This window comes from Oncorhynchus tshawytscha, linkage group LG02, assembly GCF_018296145.1.
Source record: "Oncorhynchus tshawytscha isolate Ot180627B linkage group LG02, Otsh_v2.0, whole genome shotgun sequence".
NCBI classification, from domain to species: Eukaryota; Metazoa; Chordata; class Actinopteri; order Salmoniformes; family Salmonidae; genus Oncorhynchus; species Oncorhynchus tshawytscha.
Window position 1 is genome coordinate 32,416,209 of NC_056430.1, and position 21,882 is coordinate 32,438,090.

The 21,882-nt window shown below is 43.0% G+C and overlaps 1 protein-coding gene across 3 annotated transcripts; it reads right to left on the bottom strand.

The window, feature by feature from the left end:
• Positions 1-1,006: 1,006 nt before the first annotated feature.
• On the bottom strand, positions 1,007-17,019 carry eps8l3a (EPS8-like 3a). 3 transcript variants are annotated; one of them, XM_024378217.2, is made up of 21 exons: positions 16,770-17,019; positions 16,412-16,475; positions 12,224-12,311; positions 12,023-12,093; positions 11,824-11,888; positions 11,520-11,678; positions 5,731-5,880; positions 5,542-5,618; positions 5,308-5,438; positions 4,868-5,037; positions 4,270-4,381; positions 3,750-3,823; positions 3,556-3,630; positions 3,163-3,308; positions 2,866-3,034; positions 2,737-2,768; positions 2,539-2,635; positions 2,316-2,423; positions 2,113-2,198; positions 1,789-1,921; positions 1,007-1,668 (listed from the first exon to the last, which is right to left on the bottom strand). In XM_024378217.2, the coding sequence occupies exons 3-21, from the start codon at positions 12,286-12,288 to the stop codon at positions 1,636-1,638; spliced, it is 1,953 nt and encodes a 650-aa protein (XP_024233985.1). In that variant the 5' UTR covers positions 12,289-12,311; positions 16,412-16,475; positions 16,770-17,019; the 3' UTR covers positions 1,007-1,635. The 3 variants fall into 3 exon arrangements, with proteins under 3 accessions (XP_024233985.1, XP_024233994.1, XP_024233977.1); XM_024378226.2 differs by lacking the exon at positions 16,412-16,475 and having other exon boundaries at positions 5,308-5,435; XM_024378209.2 differs by lacking the exon at positions 16,412-16,475.
• Positions 17,020-21,882: the final 4,863 nt, after the last annotated feature.

The following is a 21,882-nucleotide window of genomic DNA, read 5'->3' on the forward strand; positions in this document are numbered from 1 at the left end:
AGCAGGCCCAAACCATGATGCTGCCACCACCATGTTTGACAGTGGGGATGGTGTGTTCAGGGTGATGAGCTGTGTTGCTTTTACGCCAAACACAACGTTTTGCATTGTTGCCAAAAAGTTCTGACCAGAGCACCTTCTTCCACATGTTTGGTGTGTCTCCCAGGTGGCTTGTGGCAAACTTTAAACAACACTTTTTATGGATATCTTTAAGAAATGGCTTTCTTCTTGCCACTCTTCCATAAAGGCCAGATTTGTGCAATATACGACTGATTGTTGTCCTATGGACAGAGTCTCCCACCTCAGCTGTAGATCTCTGCAGTTCATCCAGAGTGATCATGGGCCTCTTGGCTGCATCTCTGATCAGTCTTCTCCTTGTATGAGCTGAAAGTTTAGAGGGACGGCCAGGTCTTGGTAGATTTGCAGTGGTCTGATACTCCTTCCATTTCAATATTATCGCTTGCACAGTGCTCCTTGGGATGTTTAAAGCTTGGGAAGTCTTTTTGTATCCAAATCCGGCTTTAAACTTCTTCATAACAGTATCTCGGACCTGCCTGGTGTGTTCCTTGTTCTTCATGATGCTCTCTGCGCTTTTAACGGACCTCTGAGACTATCACAGTGCAGGTGCATTTATACAGAGACTTGATTACACACAGGTGGATTGTATTTATCATCATTAGTCATTTAGGTCAACATTGGATCATTCAGAGATCCACACTGAACTTCTGGAGAGAGTTTGCTGCACTGAAAGTAAAGGGGCTGAATAATTTTGCACGCCCAATTTTTCAGTTTTTGATTTGTTAAAAAAGTTTGAAATATCCAATAAATGTCGTTCCACTTCATGATTGTGTCCCACTTGTTGTTGATTCTTCACAAAAAAATACAGTTTTATATCTTTATGTTTGAAGCAAGAAATGTGGCAAAAGGTCGCAAAGTTCAAGGAGGCCGAATACTTTCGCAAGGCACTGTAGTTTTGATGTCTTCACTGTTATTCTACAATGTAGAAAATGGTAAAAACAAAGAAAAACCCTGGAATGAGTAGGTGTGTCCAAACCTTTGACTGGTACTGTACTGTATGGGGATAGACAGTTCCAACATTGAGATACATGCTTAGATTATAGAGACTGACTTGATTTGATATAATGTGATTTACTCATTGAAGTGTACATACATAGCACTACCGAAGTAAATATATGTCAGTTGATTACATTACATCAACAACACGATACTATACAGAAAAAGTATTGTAACACTTAACATTAATTTATGCATGTAGAAATGGTGACTAATAAAATCCTCAAGATCAATCATAGAATCAAGTGGCATCAACACTGGTTTTATAGAATACATATGGTTAAATATAGTACTGAAGTTAACAGCTGACAGAGAATATATATATATATATATATATATATATAGAGAGAGAGAGAGACTCTTTCTTTAAATATTGGATTATTAAATGGAACAAAAAAATATAGAGTTTTGAGACTTCCACACTACATACTTTTAAATAAACTCAGCTTACTCAGTGTTTTTAGTAGTTATAATCTGAATTTTTCTATTGCACAGCGAAAAGGGATAAAACTTAAAAGTCCCGACACATTTGTGACTCTCTGGTCCGACCCGTCTCCTCCCCTCCTAAGGCTCTATGGACCTTACCTCACTGGCAAGCTGGAGTGGAAAGAAAAAAACAAAGGTCAGGAATAGGACTGGGATTTAGAAATCAGCATGTTACCTGTCATGTACAAGAATATAAATCAACAGTTAAAGCCAGGGTTGTGTGGGACCTACAGCCATGGCAGACTTGATGTTCTGGAGCTGGAAGAAGACCCGCCCCCCCTCCTCAGGACACACTATCTTCAGCTCTTCTCTCGTCATCCCCAGGAGCATAGAGCCACTCAGCACACCCAGACAGCGCACCGTGCTGATAGACAGAGAGAGGGAGGGAAGGGGAGAAAGTGAAGGAGACTTTTTTACAAATCTGGGAAAAGAGAATACTTATCCTGTCATTTCTCATACTCACTTGTGATTGACTACAGTCGTTGTAAATTACATGTATGCCTACAGTGATCACTAAGCTATAACTATTGTGATTGGGAGTTTGAGTGGTCTTACATTTTACTGAAGCCCTTATACTCCAGCCAGGCCTTCACTTGGTCAGGCTTGGACCTCTTGGTTAGGGAGGGAGGACCACTGGTTTCCTGACAGGGGGGATAAGGTCTCTATAATGACATACTCATACAGTAAACGCCATACACATGGAGCATACACAGCAGGCTTTCCAGTATGAAGTTTTGCTGAGTGTTAGGGTATCTTGCCTGCTTTTCCTGCTCCTTGTCCTGTGACTCCAGTACATTGTTGGGTATGAAGCCCTCCTCTCCTCTGTCGCTCCTTACTCGCCACCATTTCTTTGACATGTCCAGTAGCTGTGGATGCACAGAGCACATACTGTACACACTCTTGTGTCAAAACCTCCTATTGGGCGGGCAGACAGACTTCAGAGTGCTGTTTTTAACATGTAGTAGTGTTGAGTAGGCTCACCTGAACCACCTCTCCCTTGGAGATGCTCAGCTCTCTGTTGTTCCTTGCCGTGAAGTCATACATCACACGCATGTAATTGGGATTTGGCTCATCTGGACTGAAAACACATACATAGATCTATAGACGCACACAGACCAGCATGTATCCATAATCATTTCATGGCTTTTAAATTGTATATAATACTTTGATAATGCATACCGTGATGGTGGAGGCTTGAATGGGGCCGACCTCTACAGGGGAAAAGTTTGGAAGAACTTATTGAAAAAAACCTTATTGGAATTACCCAGCCGGTACAGAACTATAAGATGCAGCTCACTGGGCAAATACCTTTTCAGGGGTGGAGCGCGGACTATGACTCTGACTCTGTTTCTGACTCGGCTGCCTTCTCTCAGGCTCTCTCCCTGGGAGAGAGTGGGTCAACTCCAGGGGCTGCCAACCATCATAGAACTCCAGAGTGTAGGTAGGGATGTCCTCATCATCCTCTAGCCATTTTGTACTGTTAAGACATCAGGGATACAGGGAGCCCTTGTCAAAATGTATGGAAGTACACAGAGCACCACTGACTAACAGTAACTCCCCATTCCCAGATACCCATTGGTGAGTGGTGTGATGCATGTGTCCCACCTGGGGACGTTCCAGGCGTCTCCCAGCGACTGCCACAGCTGGTCCTCCTCAGGAGTGGCCTCCTCACTCAGCAGACGGATACACTCAGGCTTCAGCAGGGGCGCCACGATGGTGGGGGGCAGCTCCTCAGGGCTGTGGGACACCACCTGGAGAAGGGAGGGGGGTAGGGGTAGGCGGTCAGGTAACTGGGTTTTAACTGTTTTAGCAGTTGATTCTACAGCAGCACTTGCCACGAAGGGTGGAAACAAGCCTTCTGAACTCATTGATAGGAAGATGTATCATGTACTGTCAATTATTTTAGGCTGGTTCAAAACACTACTTTGAAAATGGTTCATGGGTGGGTCAAGAGCTGCGTAGAAAACAAAGATGGAGTAAGCAGTAGGAGTAACTTACAAATGCCAGGGTGGAGAAGAGGCAGTGGACAAATTCCGGAGCACTGGGATGACTAATCTTTCCATTGAGCTCCCCCTGTCACAGTGAACAGACCAAAGGTACTTGATTAAGCTCTCAGATTAAATGACTAGCATGTATTACATCATGAGTGTGCAACACAACAAGCAAAATAGCTGGAATATTTTGATACACACCAGAAGGTTGAACCCGCATTTGATTTTCTGGAGACAGGTTTCAAATTCCTCTGCTGGTGGCATGCCTTTAATGCCTTGGAAATTAAAAAAACAAAAAACAAATGGCATCAAAATACAAAAACCTCAGATCAGTTTCCCCACTGCCACTGCCATGTTGCACCTGAATATGGGATATCCCCAGGGGTTCAGGTGGGGGAGCCAAGATAAATGTTAAGGTTATTCCAAATTAAAGGCTCTGCATGGTCAATCCGGTGTCTGCAGAAATCAGTGTATTCATACCTCTTGTGCTTCACAGAGCAGAGCAGTTGAGTTTGTGTTTATACAGGACCTCCCGCCCCCAACATACCGCCCCCACCTACCGTCAACCAATCATGTCATTGCAGAGCTATACGGAGCCCTCTGCTTTGTTACAAAATGTGGGAGATCCTTACTTTGGTTTATCATACCTTTAAATGTATACCCACACGGTAGCTCTGGCTCCACTGGTGTAGCCTTCTTTGGAATAAGGAGAAACACACACCTTTATCCTTATTCTTCTTCTTTCTCTTTTTCTTCTTCTCAGCTTTGGCTGCTGCAGCAGCGACTTGGCCCATAAAGATCTCAATGTCATTGAAAATATGATTCACGATGTCCTGTAGAAAAACAAAGAACATGTTATACAATATCCATATGCAAACCACTACATTCACCTTAAAGGGCAAATCTGCAGTTGCTACATCAATTTCTGGACTTATGATATATATATCTATTGATTCTTGAAGAATATCATTTACAAATGCCTCATGAGCTTAGTTCAACTGCCGCACCCCTTCAGGACCCACAATATAAGCTTGTTACGCCAATGTTTTTAAACAAAATAAATGTAAACAAACACTGTATAGCCTCAAAACATGCTTAAAACTATTATTTTGATATCACGGATGGACAGTCCTTGCATCCATAGCTCTATCTATGAATTTGAGAGTGGTTACTTTTCTCCCACCCCATCCATCAGCTTTTTACAGGAACAGTGGCAGGACAAATGCATTGTTATTGTTTCAACTGCTGATTGCCCCTTTAAGCTATCATCCACAGTACTGCTAACATCAATAATATAATGATAGAGGCAGAGCACTGACCACATTCCTATTAGTCTCTGTGTATGGGCGTGGAGGAGAGACAAGGGCTGGCTCAGGCTCAGGCTCCTCCTCCATAAAGAGGTGTTGAACTGGGGTTTCCTTCCTAGGAGGGAGGGGCTCTTCTCTGGGCATGGGCGGTGTAGGCGTAGGTACAGGTGTAGGATCTTCATCTATTGAACACATAGGAGTGAAACAGGTTGGTTTCCCACTTCCCATAGATTTAGAAATACAGTATTTATTGTTTTCAAGATATTTGACCAAACCTTGACTAAAGCTATTTATCTGTCATTAACACAGGAAACAAACCCTTGAGCTAGTAGTCTTAATCTTTTTTTACAGTGATCTAGGCAAGCCCTTCTGACCTCACAAGTTACAACCTTAGTCCTCTTGATCAATGGTTTCCTATAACTGCTTTGGGTTGGAGTATGCCATTGTTTTACCATAGTCCGGAGCGCTCCATTGAGCTGAGGGATCTTCGGGAGGAGTCCATTCTCTCTGCTCAGTTGGTGGGTCAGCATTCTGAAGATTCCTAACAATTTGATGGCCAGCCATAACTTCCAGATTGCTCCTGCTAGAGATAAAAAAGAGGGTTACCCAAAGAAAATGAGCACATACTAAGGTAAGCTACACCGTTTTAAACGCACTGTTGTTCTTTTGGACTGTTTTGTTGTTACCTGTTGTTGCTGTGATTGTTAACGTCATCTCTCTGGTGAGGGAGCACTCTCTCTAGGTCCCGTTTTATGAAATCGGCCTGAAATAAATCACAAACATCCATTTGCACAGCCATTTTGAAACATGAGAGAAACATAATGGTCCTAATACAGTCTGGAGACAAGTTCAGGGATGCATAACATTCTCCTCACCCTGAGGTCCTCACACTGGAAAATGAAGACACTGGTGGTCCTCTTGCTGTGGTCCTTGACAGTCGCAGTCAGCAGGGAGTTGTACACACAGCTGTCCATCACAGCCTTTAGCTCCATGATGCTGCTCAGAGCCAGGGACTCCAGCTCCTCCTGAACCCCACACAGGAAGAGGGGAGAGGGGGAGAGGGAGAGAAAATAGTAGGTCAGGAATCAAAAACCCCTTGGATTTCTTCACATTTTGTTGCGTTATAAAGTGGGATTGAAATTGATTTGCTGTGATTTTTTTGTCATTGATCTACGCAAAATACTCCATAATGTCCAAGTGAAAAGAAAGTTACACATACTTGTACAAATGTACAATAACTAAATAACTCAAATATAGTAGTTGCATAAGCATTCCCCTGTTTGTTTAGGCAAGACTAAATTAGGGCTTTATTCAATACACATCGCGGAAGTTCAGCGTTACAGCATGAGTGAAATTGAAAGGCTTTAGAGTAGACTACATTTACAGTAAAAGCTGCATGTCGGCTCTAACCTAAAATGACCTTTTCATATCTATTGCGGGATCTGTAATGGTTCAGCACTACAGATTAAATACAGCGCTTAGTTCAGGAGTAAAATGTTCCTTAACAAATCACATAAGTTACATGGAGTCACTGTGTGAAATAATAGGGGTTGACATGATTTTTGAATGACTACCCCTGCCTCTGTCCCCCATACATACAGCATCTGTAAGGTCCCTCATTCAAATATTGAATATAAAGCACAGATTCAACTACAAAGACCAGGGTGATTTTCAAAGCCTCATAAAGAAGGGCAGTGATTGGTAGATGGGTAACAATAAATATATCAGACATTGAATATCACTTTAAGCATGGTCAAGTTAATAATTATGCTGTGGAGGATGTATTAAACCCCCCAGACACATCAAAGATACAGTCAACCTTCTGAACTGAGCTGCAGGACAAGAAGGAACCTGTTCAGGGATGTCACCATGAGGCCATTGGTGATTTTAAAACAGCTACAGAGTTCATTGGCTGTAATGGGAGGAAATGATGACCTAAATGGCAGAGTGGAAAGATTCAAGAATAATGCAAATATACAGAATAAAACTGTTCCAAAATATGCCACAAGGCACTAGAGTAATACTGCAAAAAAATCCAACACAATCCAACACAAATCCAACACAACAAACACATCACTGAGTAACTGCCTCAGTGATGGTGGCTACATCATGGTATGGATATGCTTGACATTGGCAAAGACTGGGGATAAAAAATAAATGGGATAAAATAAATGGCATGGAGCTAAATGTAAAGGGCTTAATATGGTTTTATTCCAGCCACTAGGGGGTACTCGGATGAAGCCCATGGGGAAATAAAGAAGACAATATTATAATCTCATAGAAAGGGAATACATTTGGAGGCACTGCTGAGATGTATTTTCATGTTAGCACCGGCCCATATTCTTTGAACGGACAACGAGTGAGAGACGTTGGGAGAGTAGCTAGCCAGCTAACGTTAGCGGGCTGACCACCAAACGGATTGGAGCTATCTTACCATTGCCTGCATTGTTGTTGTTGCCACGTGAGTAGGACAATATGAGTTGAGAGGGAAACGTTGTTGGATAAAATCGAACAGAGTGGACTTTAAGTGAAGACAATTGTTGTTGTCGAATAGGAGGTGTAGATGACTGAAGTAAAAGGAAAGAGCCATTGCACATTACTGCGCAAATTGATTGAGGATTACTGTGATAATGAGGATTTAATGGAATCAGAGGATGAGGGAATGTCTTGGTAGCTTCAACCGAAATAATAAATCAAAAGAATATCGGACTCGGAGGATGCTGCGAAAGGTCTGCCAACAAGTTCCAGCCATTCAGTGCCAATGACGCAAATGGACAGTGAACCCAGCGGAGAGAAAGGAGCTGCGGCAGGACGAAAAGAGGTGGGAGGGCCTCCTCAACTCAGCTTCAACAGCCTAGAACATCAGATTGAAAATGGACTGAGAAAAGGATACAGTGAATTAGAAATGATAGAAGCAGTAATCAAAGCTGTAAGCCCAGGGCTTAAGATGAGGAGTTATCTGGAGGGAAAAACAGACATGACACTCTACACTCTAGGGCACATCTTGAGGACACATTACGCAGAGAAGGATGCTACTCAAATGTATCACAAGTTGACTAAAGCAACACAAGAGCCGGGAAAGTCTGCCTTGGACTTCCTAGTCCGAGTCTTCAACCTGAGACAGAAAGTGTTATCAGCCTCAGCTCGTGCCCAATCAGGACTGAAATATGGCACAGTTAGTCAAGAGCCAATGCCTGCAGGCCATTGTTATTGGATTAACAAATGGTAACATCAGGGCAGAGATGAGCATCTCCAGAATATTAACACCAGTGATGAACTGTTGCTTGAGAAAATGCAAATGGCCAAGGGCAATGAAACCGAACGCATGCAAAAGGCCAGGATTTCACGTAAGTTCACACCCATATGAGTTAATGCAGCACAGAGTGAGGATAACGGGGAGGAATGTGCACAGGCAGAGCCCCCACAGACCACTGTCCAAAAACAAAATGAATACAATCCCCTCCTGAGTAACATTGATGCGAGCAATGAAGCAATCAAAGAACTGACCTGTCAGGTAGCATCATTAGCACAGTCAGTACAGGGACAGGGTGACAGTTCAACAGAAATCACTCCAATAGAAAATCAAATGCAACCAACAGAGAGAAAAAAAAATGCAAAAGTTGTTATGGACTGGTCAACAGACTTGCCAGCATTGCTACAAAGACTATTCAATCTGCATCAGCACTCAGAGTACACAGAGGAATGCTTGCTTACAGCATGCAGACGTGACATTGTCAAACAAAATGGATTCGTCCCTGTATCCCAAGAGAGGCCCCCTTCAATGATGAAATTGTGTTATTTGAACCGGACGTGAGAGTGATCTGGGGCCTGGACCTACAAAGTCAAGTCATGAAAACATCAAATTGCCCATCTTGAAAAGTTGACATTGCAGTAGTGAATACTACCAAACATGACAAACAGGGATAGGAACCTTACAGAGAGTGGTAGCGTGTCACCCAGTTCCTGTGCCCAGTGGAGAAAAGGTAACTGTAGCACAGACTAATGACAGATCCCCACTGGAGCCTGGCCCTGACACCAGTCACATAGAGTGGTGGGACACACCTGTAAATGCACAGCACTTGAGCCAAGAACAACAAGAATTAGTCAAACAGACGCTCAGATAGGAATCAGCCATTTTTGCCTAAGATGACATGGACATATGGTGCATTGAAAATCTCCAAATGCCGATAACCTTGACTGATAACATACCAGTGGCAGAGGTTCAATGGTGTGCCACGCCCCTTGTATGCTGAGGTGAAAAGCCAACTCCAGGGGCTCCTGAATAAAAACTTCATCAGGATGTCAACATCATCATTACCATCACCTCTGGTCTGTGTACGGAAAAGGATGGGTGTTTAAGACGTTGTGTTGATTACAGGGGATTGAAAAAGAAGACTGTTCCGGACAGGCATTCCATACCCCGTATACAGGAAATACTTGATGGTTTACGAGGAAACTCATGGTTTACAGTTTTAAAGGATAGGCATACCACCAAGGCCTTGTGGGAGAGGAGTCCAGAAGATACACTGCTCCTTGGGCCTTATGTCAATGGAACATAATTCCCTTTGGCTTATCAAACAGTCTCTCTGTCTTCCAATGAAGCATGGAGGAAAGTTTAGAGGGTATAAGAGATCTGTATACCATATTTGGATGATGTGCTTATTTTTAGTTATTTTCTTCAACATTTGGAAGATTTTCCTTTACGTACTCAGGCAGCAAAATCAATGGGGTATTAAACTCAGGGCTGATACGTGTGACCTATTCAAGAATGAGGTCCATTATTTAGGAAAAATAATTTATACTAATGGTTACAGAATGGATACTAAATCAATTGTAGCAGTGCAAGAACTGGGAAACATGTGAGAGAGCTTGGGAAACTACTGGGATTTCTAGGGTACTACATGGGCTAAAAGTAAGAACTTCTCACAACATGCAAAATGTCTCTATGACTTACTAGCAGTGAAGTTGGAGACCGCAGCATCTGGGAAGTGAAGGACCTAGATAGCTATGCAGTCGGGACAGGCTCTGCCCCCACCAGAAAGTTATATGGGAGGATGCCCACCAGAGAGCATTAGAACACTTGGTGAGTGTGTTGACTAATCCACCTGTGCTTGCTTACCCAGATTTCAAGGACCCTTTTATCCTGCACGTTGATGACTCTGAAGAGGGATTGGGAGGTGTGTTATACCAACGACAAAGTGGCAAACTGATTCATTGGATATTGCTCCTGCACTATCACACAAGCAGAGAGAAACCATCACTGGAATTCTTGGCGCTAAAATGGGCAGCGACAGAGCAGTTCCGAGATGACCTATTTTATGCTCGCTCTGTGACAGTGTACAGGGATAATAGCCCCATGACATAGGTACTAACTACAGCGAGACTGAATGCCACCGGTCATCACTGGGTGGCGGAGCTGTCAGACTTCAATCGCACACTGAAGTAGTGTCCTGAAAGGTAAACATTGACGCAGACTTTCTGTCACGCTCTCCTTTGCATGCTGAACATTACATGGAAGAATGCACCGAGAGACACTCACCTGAGATGGTAAAAGCAACACTCAGTAATGTTCAGCCACAACAGCATGACTGTTAAACTTGGATATCCGCGGTCACACTAAGGCCATCAGTGCAAGAGGAGCTGTCATGGTGGTGGGGAACAGTTACAGACCGTCAGTCTCCACACCATCTCATGCAGGCTCAGTTAAAGGATGCGGCTGTATCTGGAACCTTGGAACGATAAAGGCAAAGGACTAAGCCTAAACCAACAGAATGACAACAAGAGTGATGCGAAATCACAGTTACTGCAAGAGTGGAACAGGCTACATATCTCACCAGAGGGATTACTACAAAGGAAAACAACAAAAAGGACACAAATTGTTGTACCAAGTCAATACATAACACTAATTTAACGAGTACTTTCACACTAAAATGGCCCATCTAGGAACAGAAAGAGTGTTGAACTTAGCACGAGAACGCTTTTATTGGCCATGTGTTCAACATGACATTGAACACTTTATCACAAGTGTGTAAATGTATCAAACACAAGAAACCCAGTGTAATAACTAGGGCCCCAATGTAACATGTACAGTCTACAGCTCCTTTCCAGATGACTTCAATTGACTATGAGCATGAGGAGAAAAGTAGAGAGGGCTATGAGTACATTTGAGTTATTTTAGATAACTTTAGAAAATGTGCACAAGCCTACCCCACCAGAAATAAGTCAAGGAAAACTGCACCAAAAAACCTTGAGAACTTTTCCCCACAGTTTGGCTTCAGAATTTTGAAAAGAATAATGGGCAAATGTTGCACAATCCAGGTGTGTAAAGCTCTTAGAGACTTACCCAAGAAGACTCACAGCTGTAATCGCTGCCAAAGGTGATTCTAACATGTATTGACTCGGGGGTGAATCCTGAATTCATTTTATTTTTTATATATATAGAATATTTCTTCCACTTTGACATTACAGAGTGTTTTAGGTAAAAAATGAAAATGAAATCCATTTTAATCCCACTTCGTAACACAATCAAATGTAATGAAATCCAAGGGTAGTAAATACCTGTGACACCTCCTGTATGATCTTTCTCTAATCTACAACACTCAATGTCTGTTAAAGCTATGCTCACCCAATGTTTTATTGTCAAGTATAAAGTGTGTGCACCAACCTTAGTCTCGATGTCTGTTAGCAGCAGGTTCCCATCCCGCACCTCCAGGACCATGTCCTGCCCCCAGACCTGGCCCATCCCATCCAGCAGCTTTAGCCTCTCAACACAGTCATTCACATCACGCACCTCCCTACCATCCAGGTCACAGGTGAACAGATGCTGGAGAACAGACACACACAGGGGTTATACATGCATTTGGAATCACAGAAATAGCTGCATAGCTATTGTGATCAAACGCAGACCATTATCAATGCTAAATTATTAGCATAGTACAATCATTATATTGGATTAACCAAAACAATACCTCTACTCTGTACTGGAATTTGTTCATCATCTTGGTGATAGAGTCCGCATACTCCTTCCTCTGCACTGATGGGGCACATGGGATGATTAACATCTTATGCATAGTTGCGTTTCACAAAACATTCACCTATAATAAACAATGCTTTAGGTAATCAGTTTCAACTGCTCAAGGTCAATATTATGGTTTTCTCTTTACTTACTGTATATTGACTTGGCACTTGGTCTGGACAAATTTGATATCTGTGATAACCGATCATCCACTGAATTACCACTGCCACAAGAAAATTGAGAAAATAGCATAATAGAGATTTGATTTCAGAGGCTAAATATTCAAGAGTAAACAAGAAATAAACACATAAAAATAGGTTATAACTACAGTGCAAGCTCCAGAGAACACCTACTTGGACTGGACGGACTGGACAGATCCTGCGTAACTGCTAGAGTCCAAGCCATAGGGACTGTACATCCTGGAATCCCTGGGTCACACACCTGTAACATGAGGAGACAGAGATACAGAAAACACACACAAACATTTCGGCACAAATATCAACCACAAGAGCATAATACAGTGATAACTACTGCTGCCAACATAACTGGTACTTCACCTACCTTCACCTACCAGTGATACAGTAACATAATAACAATCACCTACCATTGTTGTTATTATCATGAGTTATTATACAGGATGTGTTATGAATAGGGTTGCAAAGCTACCGTTTAATTGACAGGAATCTTCAGTTATTTTAGCAAATAACAGGTAATATATGGCAATCGATGGTAACTTTGGTCATTTATACTTGAATAACTTTTAAAAATCTATTCATACATAGTATTATTTTATTTATATCTGTGTCCATACTGTCCTAGAGTTTCTAGTGGATAGACCATATGGTTAAAGAGGAAATTAGGAAGCCTAATTAATGAAAAAAGCATCTAATCAACAATGGCATTATTAACTCTCCAATGATTGACTTTTTTTCACAACTGCCATCAGTTTGGCGCTAAAATATTTACAACAAAGACATACTAACGTAGCAACAACAGCAAAAAAGTGTGGAAAAATATATATAATGAATATTTCATGCTGAAACCCTCATATTAAACACCAATGTTATTCACTAATTTGATGGTTTATATTTTGGATGTTTGACAGCTTTCTCATTCTATTATTATACCTTTATCATATTATTTGATATATTTTACATGTGATGAGACCACACCGAGGGCCAGAGATAATTGCAGACGCCTGTAATAATCTGAAGTACCCAAAAAGGCCACTAGGTGTCATCTGATAAAATAAAAACCTTGAAAGTTACCAAAGTTTGGTAATAATAGGTTTCCAGTAATATACCCTCCCTTTGCAAACCTAGCTATGAATGAGTAACATTAGTGTCCAGAGCTGAGCTGAACCTTGATGACAAACCTCTTAGTCATCACACCTCAGAAACCCTGTGCTTAGTCAGTCATTATGTTATAAAAGGCTGTATAGTGGACTGTAGTCAAACACAATGCAAATAGCCCGGGTAGTGTTGGGGTTCGTTCCTTGTTCCTTGTCAATCATTGGCTCATGGGGAAATTAGCATTCAGACAATATCTTTAATTAAACCAATCAAAAACCTTTATTAATGCAATTGCAAACAGAAAACAGGAACATAGCATGCATGTTTCCGAGTAAGTTCTGCAAAATAGTTAAAGGTCCAAGTTATTTTATTAAGCCCGAAGTCCAGCAATAGTGATGTCACGGCCTATGTCATTACCTTCTACTCATGAGACCAAGCCCATGCATACACAGCAATACAAACAAGAGTTTTAGTGCTATCTAAAGGCTCAGCAGTAAATGTCCATTCTCCAAGTTGATTTATAGTGGAATGTCTGACTAGTCTCTTATCTCTTTCACTCCCCTGCAGGGTTCTTTCTCAGTCACACATCTCTCAGTTTCTTTATAAGAGGCAGAGACTAGAAAAGACTGTGGAACAATATTGAACCTTATAATGAATATATATATTGTTAATCTGTAGTCTAGGACCCTATACATGTAAGGAGGGAGGGGTCTTATGACCCTTCCCCTTCTATTAATACAACATAAGCATAACCAATTATTATAATACATCAAACATTCGGTACAGCCCCTATCATGACCCCAAGGTGAACCCGACAGTAGCCATTTGACTACCTGTTCAGGAGTCTTATGGCTTGAGGGTAAAAGCTGTTGCGGTAGCAGAGAGGGCAGTCTGTGACTGGGGTGACTGGGGTCTTTGACAATTTTTAGGGCCTTCCTCTGACACCGCCTGGTATAGAGGTCCTGAATGGCAGGCAGTTTAGCCCCAGTGATGTACTGGGCCATACGCACAACCTCTGTAGCGCCTTGCGGTCGGAGGCCGAGCAGTTGCCGTTCCAGGCAGTGATGCAACCAGTCAGGATGCTCTCGATGTTGCAGCTGTGGAACCTTCTGAGGATCTGAGGACCCATGCCAAATATTTTCAGTCTCCTGAGGGGGAATAGGTTTTGACGTGTGATGAGAATGGGGGTGAGAATGGGGGCGTGCTCAGTCCTCCTTTTCCTGTAGTCCACAATCATCTCCTTTGTCTTGATTACGTTGAGGGATAGGTTGTTATTCTGGCACCACCCGGCCAGGTCCCTGACCTCCTCCCTATAGGCTGTCTTGTCGTTGATCAGGCCTACCACTGTTGTGTCATCTGCAAACTTAATGATGGTGTTGGAGTCGTCGCTGGCCATGCAGTCGTGGGTGAACAGGGAGTACAAGAGGGGACAGAGCACGCATCCCTGAGGGGCTCCATTGTTGAGGATCAGAGTGGCAGATGTGTTGTTACCTACCCTCATCACCTGGGGGCAGCCCGTCAGGAAGTCCAGGATCCAGTTGCAGAGGGAGGTGTTCAGTCCCAGGATCCTTAGCTTAGTGATGAGCTTTTAGGGCACTATGGTGTTGAACACTGAGCCGTAGTCAATGAATAGCATTCTCACATAGCTGTTCCTTTTGTCCAGGTGGGAAAGGGCAGTGTACAGTGCAATAGAGATTGCGTCATCTGTGGATCTGTTTGAGCGGTATGCAAATTGGAGTGGGTCTAGGGTTTCTGGGATAATGGTGTTGAAGTGAGCCATGACCAGCCTTTCAAAGCACTTCATGGCTACGGGTCTGTAGTCATTTAGGCAGGTTAACTTAGTGTTCTTGGGTACAGGGACTATGGTGGTCTGCTTAAAACATGTTGGTATTACAGACTCAATCAGGGACATGTTGAAAATGTCAGTGAAGACACCTGCCAGTTTGTCAGCACATGCCTGGAGCACACGTCCTGGTAATCCGTCTGGCCCAGCGGCCTTGTGAATGTTGACCTGTTTAAAGGTCTTACTCATGTCGGCTACAGAGAGCGTGATCACAGTCATCCAGATCAGCTGATGCTCTCATGTATGCCTCAGTGTTGCTTGTCTCGAAGCGAGCATAGAAGTGATTTAGCTCATCTGGTAGGCTCGTGTCACTGGGCAGCTCGCGACTGTGCTTCCCTTTGTAGTCTAATAGTTTGCAGGCCCTTCAATATCCGACAAGTGTCGGAGCCGGTGTAGAATCTTAGTCCTGTATTGATGCTTTGCCTGTTTGATGGTTCGTCGGAGGGCATAGCAGGATTTGTTATAAGCTTCCAGGTTAGAGTCCCGCACCTTACAGGGGGCAGCTCTACCCATTAGCTCATTTCGAATGTTGCCTGTAATCCATGGCTTTTGGTTGGGGTATGTATGTACAGTCACTGTGGGGACAACATCCTTGATGCACTTATTGATAAAGCCAGTGACTGATGTGGTGTACTTCTCAATGCCATCGGAAGAATCCCGGAACATGTTCCAGTCTGTGATAGCAAAACAGTCCTGTAGTTTAGCATCTGCTTCATCTGACCACTTTTTTACACTGGTGATTCCTGCTTTAATTTTTGCTTGTAAGCAGGAATCAGGAGGATAGAATTATGGTCAGATTTGCCCAATTGAGGGCGAGGGAGAGCTTTGTAAGCGTCTCTGTGTGTGGAGTAAAGGTGATCTAGAAAATTTTTCCCTCTGGTTGCACATTTAACATGCTGATAGAAATGAGGCAAAACTGATTTAAGTTTCCCTCCATTAAAGTCCCCGGCCACTAGGAGCGCCGCCTCTGGGTGAGAGGTTTCCTGTTTGCTTATTTCCTTAGTCATAGCCTAAATCATGTTTAGTCATTTACAGTATATTAGTTGTGCCCTATTGCAATTTTTCCCAATGGACAACAACTTGAAACCAAAAACCTCAATCTTCTTTGAACTTCTGTGATACCTTCATTTATATGATTGAGATGTGCAAACACACAGTGTAAACAACAAAACTCCATTACATTTCCCATCTGCCCCACCGGTTGAAACAAGAGCAACGCAAGCAGCTGAAAATGTTGCTATTGTTTTAAGTAAAGTCAATGATTGAACAATTAATCCGTGACAAATGTCAGAGGATGGTTTATCATGGTTAAACTATGGATTAACAGCAAGCAACACATATTTTTCAGTCATCAATTTCAATCTTTATTAGGGCTAGCTACATAGTTTTGAAATAATTCAACTTACAGCAGGGGAAAGGACCCTATACGCAGTAGAAATAAGTATTTGAGATACTCATACCCTAGTTCAGCTAAAATAAAACAAAATGTTTCAATCAGCACCATATATTTAATAGAAATGTACAGCTCTGTATCTTATTTGTCGGGTTAACCAGTGTCTCCCTCTAATGAATTACACACAATAATAACAAAAGTCAGTCTTGTAATAAAGTCGGTAATAGAATTCTAAATTCAGCTCGAAGACTTTACTTTTCAGACTAATTGCTTTTATGTAACACTGGAAAACACTCATTGCCCTTTTCATCATGTAAACATTAGCTGATCAACCCCTCAGCAGGAAGTACACTGAAAAAACATAGGCCTACCTATGGTTTATCGATGTTCGAGGTACCTTCCCTGTTGTGTCCGGCAATGTATTTTCTGTGTTATTTATGGTAAATCTATTTCTCTCTTCTCCAGATACCGTTCATATTCCAGGCCTGGGGTTTATATTGCGGAACTCTGAACAAATACTACCAAGACTTCGTCATAAAAGACAGGGGCAAAGTCCAGATTCAAAAGTGCATTGATCCATAGAACTGAAAGCATCCAATAAGGGTGTTACTGTTCAACTGAGTGTCAAATTCCTTATGGGAGAAGATGCCAAAATCGTAGTCATTTATACTCAGGTCCAGGGCAAGGGTTGTGGGTGTGCCTGGTACTCAGGATGGCATCCCCACAGAGCAAAGGTCTCTGTCAAGGAGGGATCCTGGACCCTCCCATACAAAGTCCTGTAAATCACTCCTGTTATCAATCTGTTGTCAGTATGATAGCTACAAGTTTTTCAGACCCATTAACTTTTTCCACATTTTGTTACGTTTACAGCCCTATTCTAAAATGTATTAAATAAAAATGTTGCCTCGTCGATCTACGCACAATACCCCATAATGACAAAGCAAAAACAGGTTTGTATAACTGTTTACATATTTATTACAAATAAAAAACTGAAATACCTTATTTACATAAGTATTTAGACCCTTTGCTATGAGACTGGAAATTGAGGTCAGGAGAATCCTGTTTCCATTGATCATCCTTGAGATGTTTCTACAACTTGATTGGAGTCCACCTGCGACAAATTCAATTGATTGGACATGATTTGGAAAGGCACACATCTGTCTATATAAGGTCCCATGGTTGACAGGACATGTCAGAGCAAAAACCAAGCCATGAAGTCAAGGGAATTGTCCGTAGAGCTCTGAGAAAGGATTGTGTCAAGCAACAGATCTGGGGAAGGGTAACAAAATATTTCTGCAGCATTGAAGGTCCCCAAGAACACAGTGGCCTCCAACATTCTTAAATGGAAGAAGTTTGGAACCATCAAAACTCTTCCTGGAGCAGGCCGCCCATCCAAACAATCGGGACAGAGCTCCAGAGTTCCTCTGTGGAGAAGTTTGGAACCATCAAAACTCTTCCTGGAGCAGGCCGCCCATCCAAACAATCGGAACAGAGTTCTAGAGTTCCTCTGTGGAGAAGTGAGAACCTTTCAAAAGGACAACCATCTCTGCAGCACTCTACCAATCAGGCCTTTATGGTAGAGTGGCCAGATGGAGGTCACTCCTCAGTAAAAGGCACATGACAGCCCACTTGGAGTATGACAAAAGGCACCTAAAGAACTCAGACCATGAAAAACAAGATGAAACCAAGATTGAACGCCTGAATGCCAATTGTCATGTTTGGAGGAAACCTGGCACCATCCCTACGGTGAAGTATGGTGTTGGCAGAATCATGCTGTGGGGATGTTTTTCAGCGGCAGGGACCGAGAGACTAGTCAGGATCGAGGGAAAGATGAACGGAGCAAAGTACAGAGAGATCCTTGATGAAAACCTGCTCCAGAGCGCTCAGGACCTCAGACTGGGACATCAGACTGAGGGGAAGGTTAATCATAAGCACACAGCCAAGACAACACAGGAGTGGCTTCGGGACAGATTTTCAGTTTTCAATTTTTTATCTATTTGCAAATATTTCTAAAACCTCTTTTTGCTTTGCCATTATGGGGTATTCTGTGTAGATTAATGAGGATTATTTTGTTTTTTTAATCGATTTTACAATAAATAATAATAATAAATGTGGAAAAAGTCAAAAGAAAAGGTCTGAATACTTTCTAAATGCACTGTACATCAGAGTCAGTTGAGAACAACCTGGAATTGGGAAATGTGGCTCAAAGTTTGTATATATTCTAAACAAATACCTTCAAATGAAATTAAATTTGTCACATACACATGGTTAGCAGAAGTTAATGCAAGTGTAGTGAAATGCTTGTGCTTCTAGTTCCGACAATGCAGTAATAACCAACGAGTAATCTAACCTAACAATTTCACAACAACTACCTTATACACACAAGTGTAAAGGGATGAAGAATATGTACATAAAAATATATGAATGAGTGATGGTACAGAACAGCATAGGCAAGATGCAGTAGATGGTATAGAGTACAGTATATACATATGAGATGAGTAATGTAGGGTATGTAAACATATAAAGTGGCATTGTTTAAAGTGGCTAGTGATACATGTATTACATAAAGATGGCAAGATGCAGTAGATGGTATAGAGTACAGTATATACATATGAGATGAGTAATGTAGGGTATGTAAACATTGTATTAAGTGGCATTGTTTAAAGTGGCTAGTGATACATTGTTTACATACATTTTCCAATTATTAAAGTGGCTGGATTTGAGTCAGTATGTTGGCAGCAGCCACTCAATGTTAGTGGGGGCTGTTCAACAGTCTGGTGGCCTTGAGATAGAAGCTGTTTTTCAGTCTCTCGGCCCCTGCTTTGATGCACCTGTACTGACCTCGCCTTCTGGATGATAGCGGGTTGAACAGGCAGTGGCTCGGGTGGTTGTTGTCCTTGATGATCTTTATGGCCTTTCTGTGACATCGGGTGGTGTAGTTGTCCTGGAGGGCAGGTAGTTTGCCCCCGGTGATCCGTTGTGCAGACCTCACTACCCTCTGGAGAGCCTTATGGTTGTGGGCGGAGCGGTTGCCGTACCAGGCAGTGATACAGCCCGACAGGATGCTCTCGATTGTGCATCTGTAAAAGTTTGTGAGTGCATTTGGTGACAAGCCGAATTTCTTCAGCCTCCTGAGGTTGAAGAGGCGCTGCTGTGCCTTCTTCACCACGCTGTCTGTGTGGGTGGACCAATTCAGTTAGTCCGTGATGTGTACGCCGAGGAACTTAAAACTTACTACCCTCTCCACTACTGTCCCGTCGATGTGGATAGGGGGGTGCTCCCTCTGTTTCCTGAAGTCCACAATCATCTCTTTTGTTTTGTTGACGTTGAGTGTGAGGTTATTTTCCTGACACCACACTCCGAGGGCCCTCACCTCCTCCCTGTAGGCCATCTCGTCGTTGTTGGTAATCAAGCCTACCACTGTAGTGTCGTCCGCAAACTTGATGATTGAGTTGGAGGCGTGCATGGCCACGGAGTCATGGGTGAACAGGGAGTACAGGAGAGGGCTCAAAACACACCCTTGTGGGGCCCCAGTGTTGAGGATCAGCGGGGTGGAGATGTGGTTACCTACCCTCACCACCTGGGGGCGGCCGTCAGGAAGTCCAGTACCCAGTTGCACAGGGCGGGGTCGACACCCAGGGTCTCAAGCTTGATGACGAGTTTGGAGAGTGCTATGGTGTTAAATGCTAAGCTGTAATCAATGAACATCATTCGCACATAGGTATTCCTCTTGTCCAGATGGGTTAGGGCAGTGTGCAGCGTGGTTGCGATTGCGTCGTCTGTGGACCTATTGGGGCGGTAAGCAAATTGGAGTGGGTCTAGGGTTTCAGGTAGGGTGGAGGTGATGTGGTCCTTGACTAGTCTCTCAAAGCACTTCATGATGATGGAAGTGAGTCCTACGGGGAAGTGAGTCCTAAGTGAGTCCTACGGGGCGGTAGTTGTTTAGCTCAGTTACCTTAGCTTTCTTGGGAACAGGAACAATGGTGGCCCTCTTGAGGTGGCCCTCTCAGACTGGGATAAGGATTGATTGAATATGTCCATAAACACACCAGCCAGCTGGTCTGCGCATGCTCTGAGGACGCGGTTGGGGATGCCGTCTGGGCCTGCAGCCTTGCGAGGGTTAACACGTTTAAATGTTTTCCTCACGTCGGCTGCAGTGAAGGAGAGTCTGCAGGTTTTGGTAGCGGGCCGTGTCAGTGGCACTGTATTGTCCTCAAAGCGAGCAAAGAAGTTGTTTAGTCTGTCTGTGGTTTTCTTTTTGTAATCCGTGATTGACTGTAGACCCTGCCACATACCTCTTGTGTCTGAGCCGTTGTATTGCGACTCTACTTTGTCTCTATACTGATGCTTAGCTTGTTTGATTGCCTTGTGGAGGGAATCGCTACACTGTTTGTATTCGGCCATGTTTCTGGTCACTTTGCCCTGGTTAAATGCAGTGGTTCGTGCTTTCAGTTTTGCGCGAATGCTGCCATCAATCCACGGTTTCTGGTTTGGGAATGTTTTAATAGTTGCTGTGGGTACGACATCGCCGATGCACTTGCTAATAAACTCGCTCACCGAATCAGCGTATTCGTCAATGTTGTTGTTGGACGCAGTGCGGAACATATCCCAATCCACGTGATCGAAGCAATCTTGAAGCGTGGAATCAGATTGGTCGGACCAGCGTTGAACAGACCTGAGCGAGGGAGCTTCCTGTTTTAGTTTCTGTCGATAGGCAGGGGCAACAAAATGGAGTCATGGTCAGCTTTTCCGAAAGGAGGGCGGGGGAGGGCCTTATATGCGTCGTGGAAGTTCGAATAACAATGATTCAGGGTTTTACCAGCCCTGGTAGCACAATCGATATGCTGATAGATTTAGGGAGTCTTGTTTTCAGATTATCCTTGTTAAAATTCCCAGCTACAATGAATGCAGCCTCAGGATATGTGGTTTCCATTTTGCATAGAGTCAAATAAAGTTTGTTCAGGGCCATCGATGTGTCTGCTTGGGGGGGAATATATGCGGCTGTGATTATAATCAAAGAGAATTCTCTTGGTAGATAATGCGGTCGACATTTGATTGTGAGGAATTCTAAGTCAGGTGAACAGAAGGACTTGAGTTGCTGTATGTTGTTATGATCACACCACGTCTCGTTAATCATAAGGCCTCCTGGTGTTTCTTATGTTGTTAGTGATCCGTCTCTCAGCTTTGAGTCAGCAGGCTTCTCAGCAGCCTTCTCGTACACTTCAGCTAGTTTCTGATTATGGCGAAGCTTCACATACATAAAGTAGGACTTTATACCGCAGGTGTTTGAATGTCACGCTTCATTCTTTAATTTAATTCATACCGAAAGTCATGCTTTCTTTCTTAATTTATCTCAGCTCAAAGCTGAATGCACTGCATATATGAGAACCATAAATACACATTATCCATGTGACATAATAATACACATGACCTGTGTGACATAATAATACACATGACCTGTATGAAATAATAATACACATGACC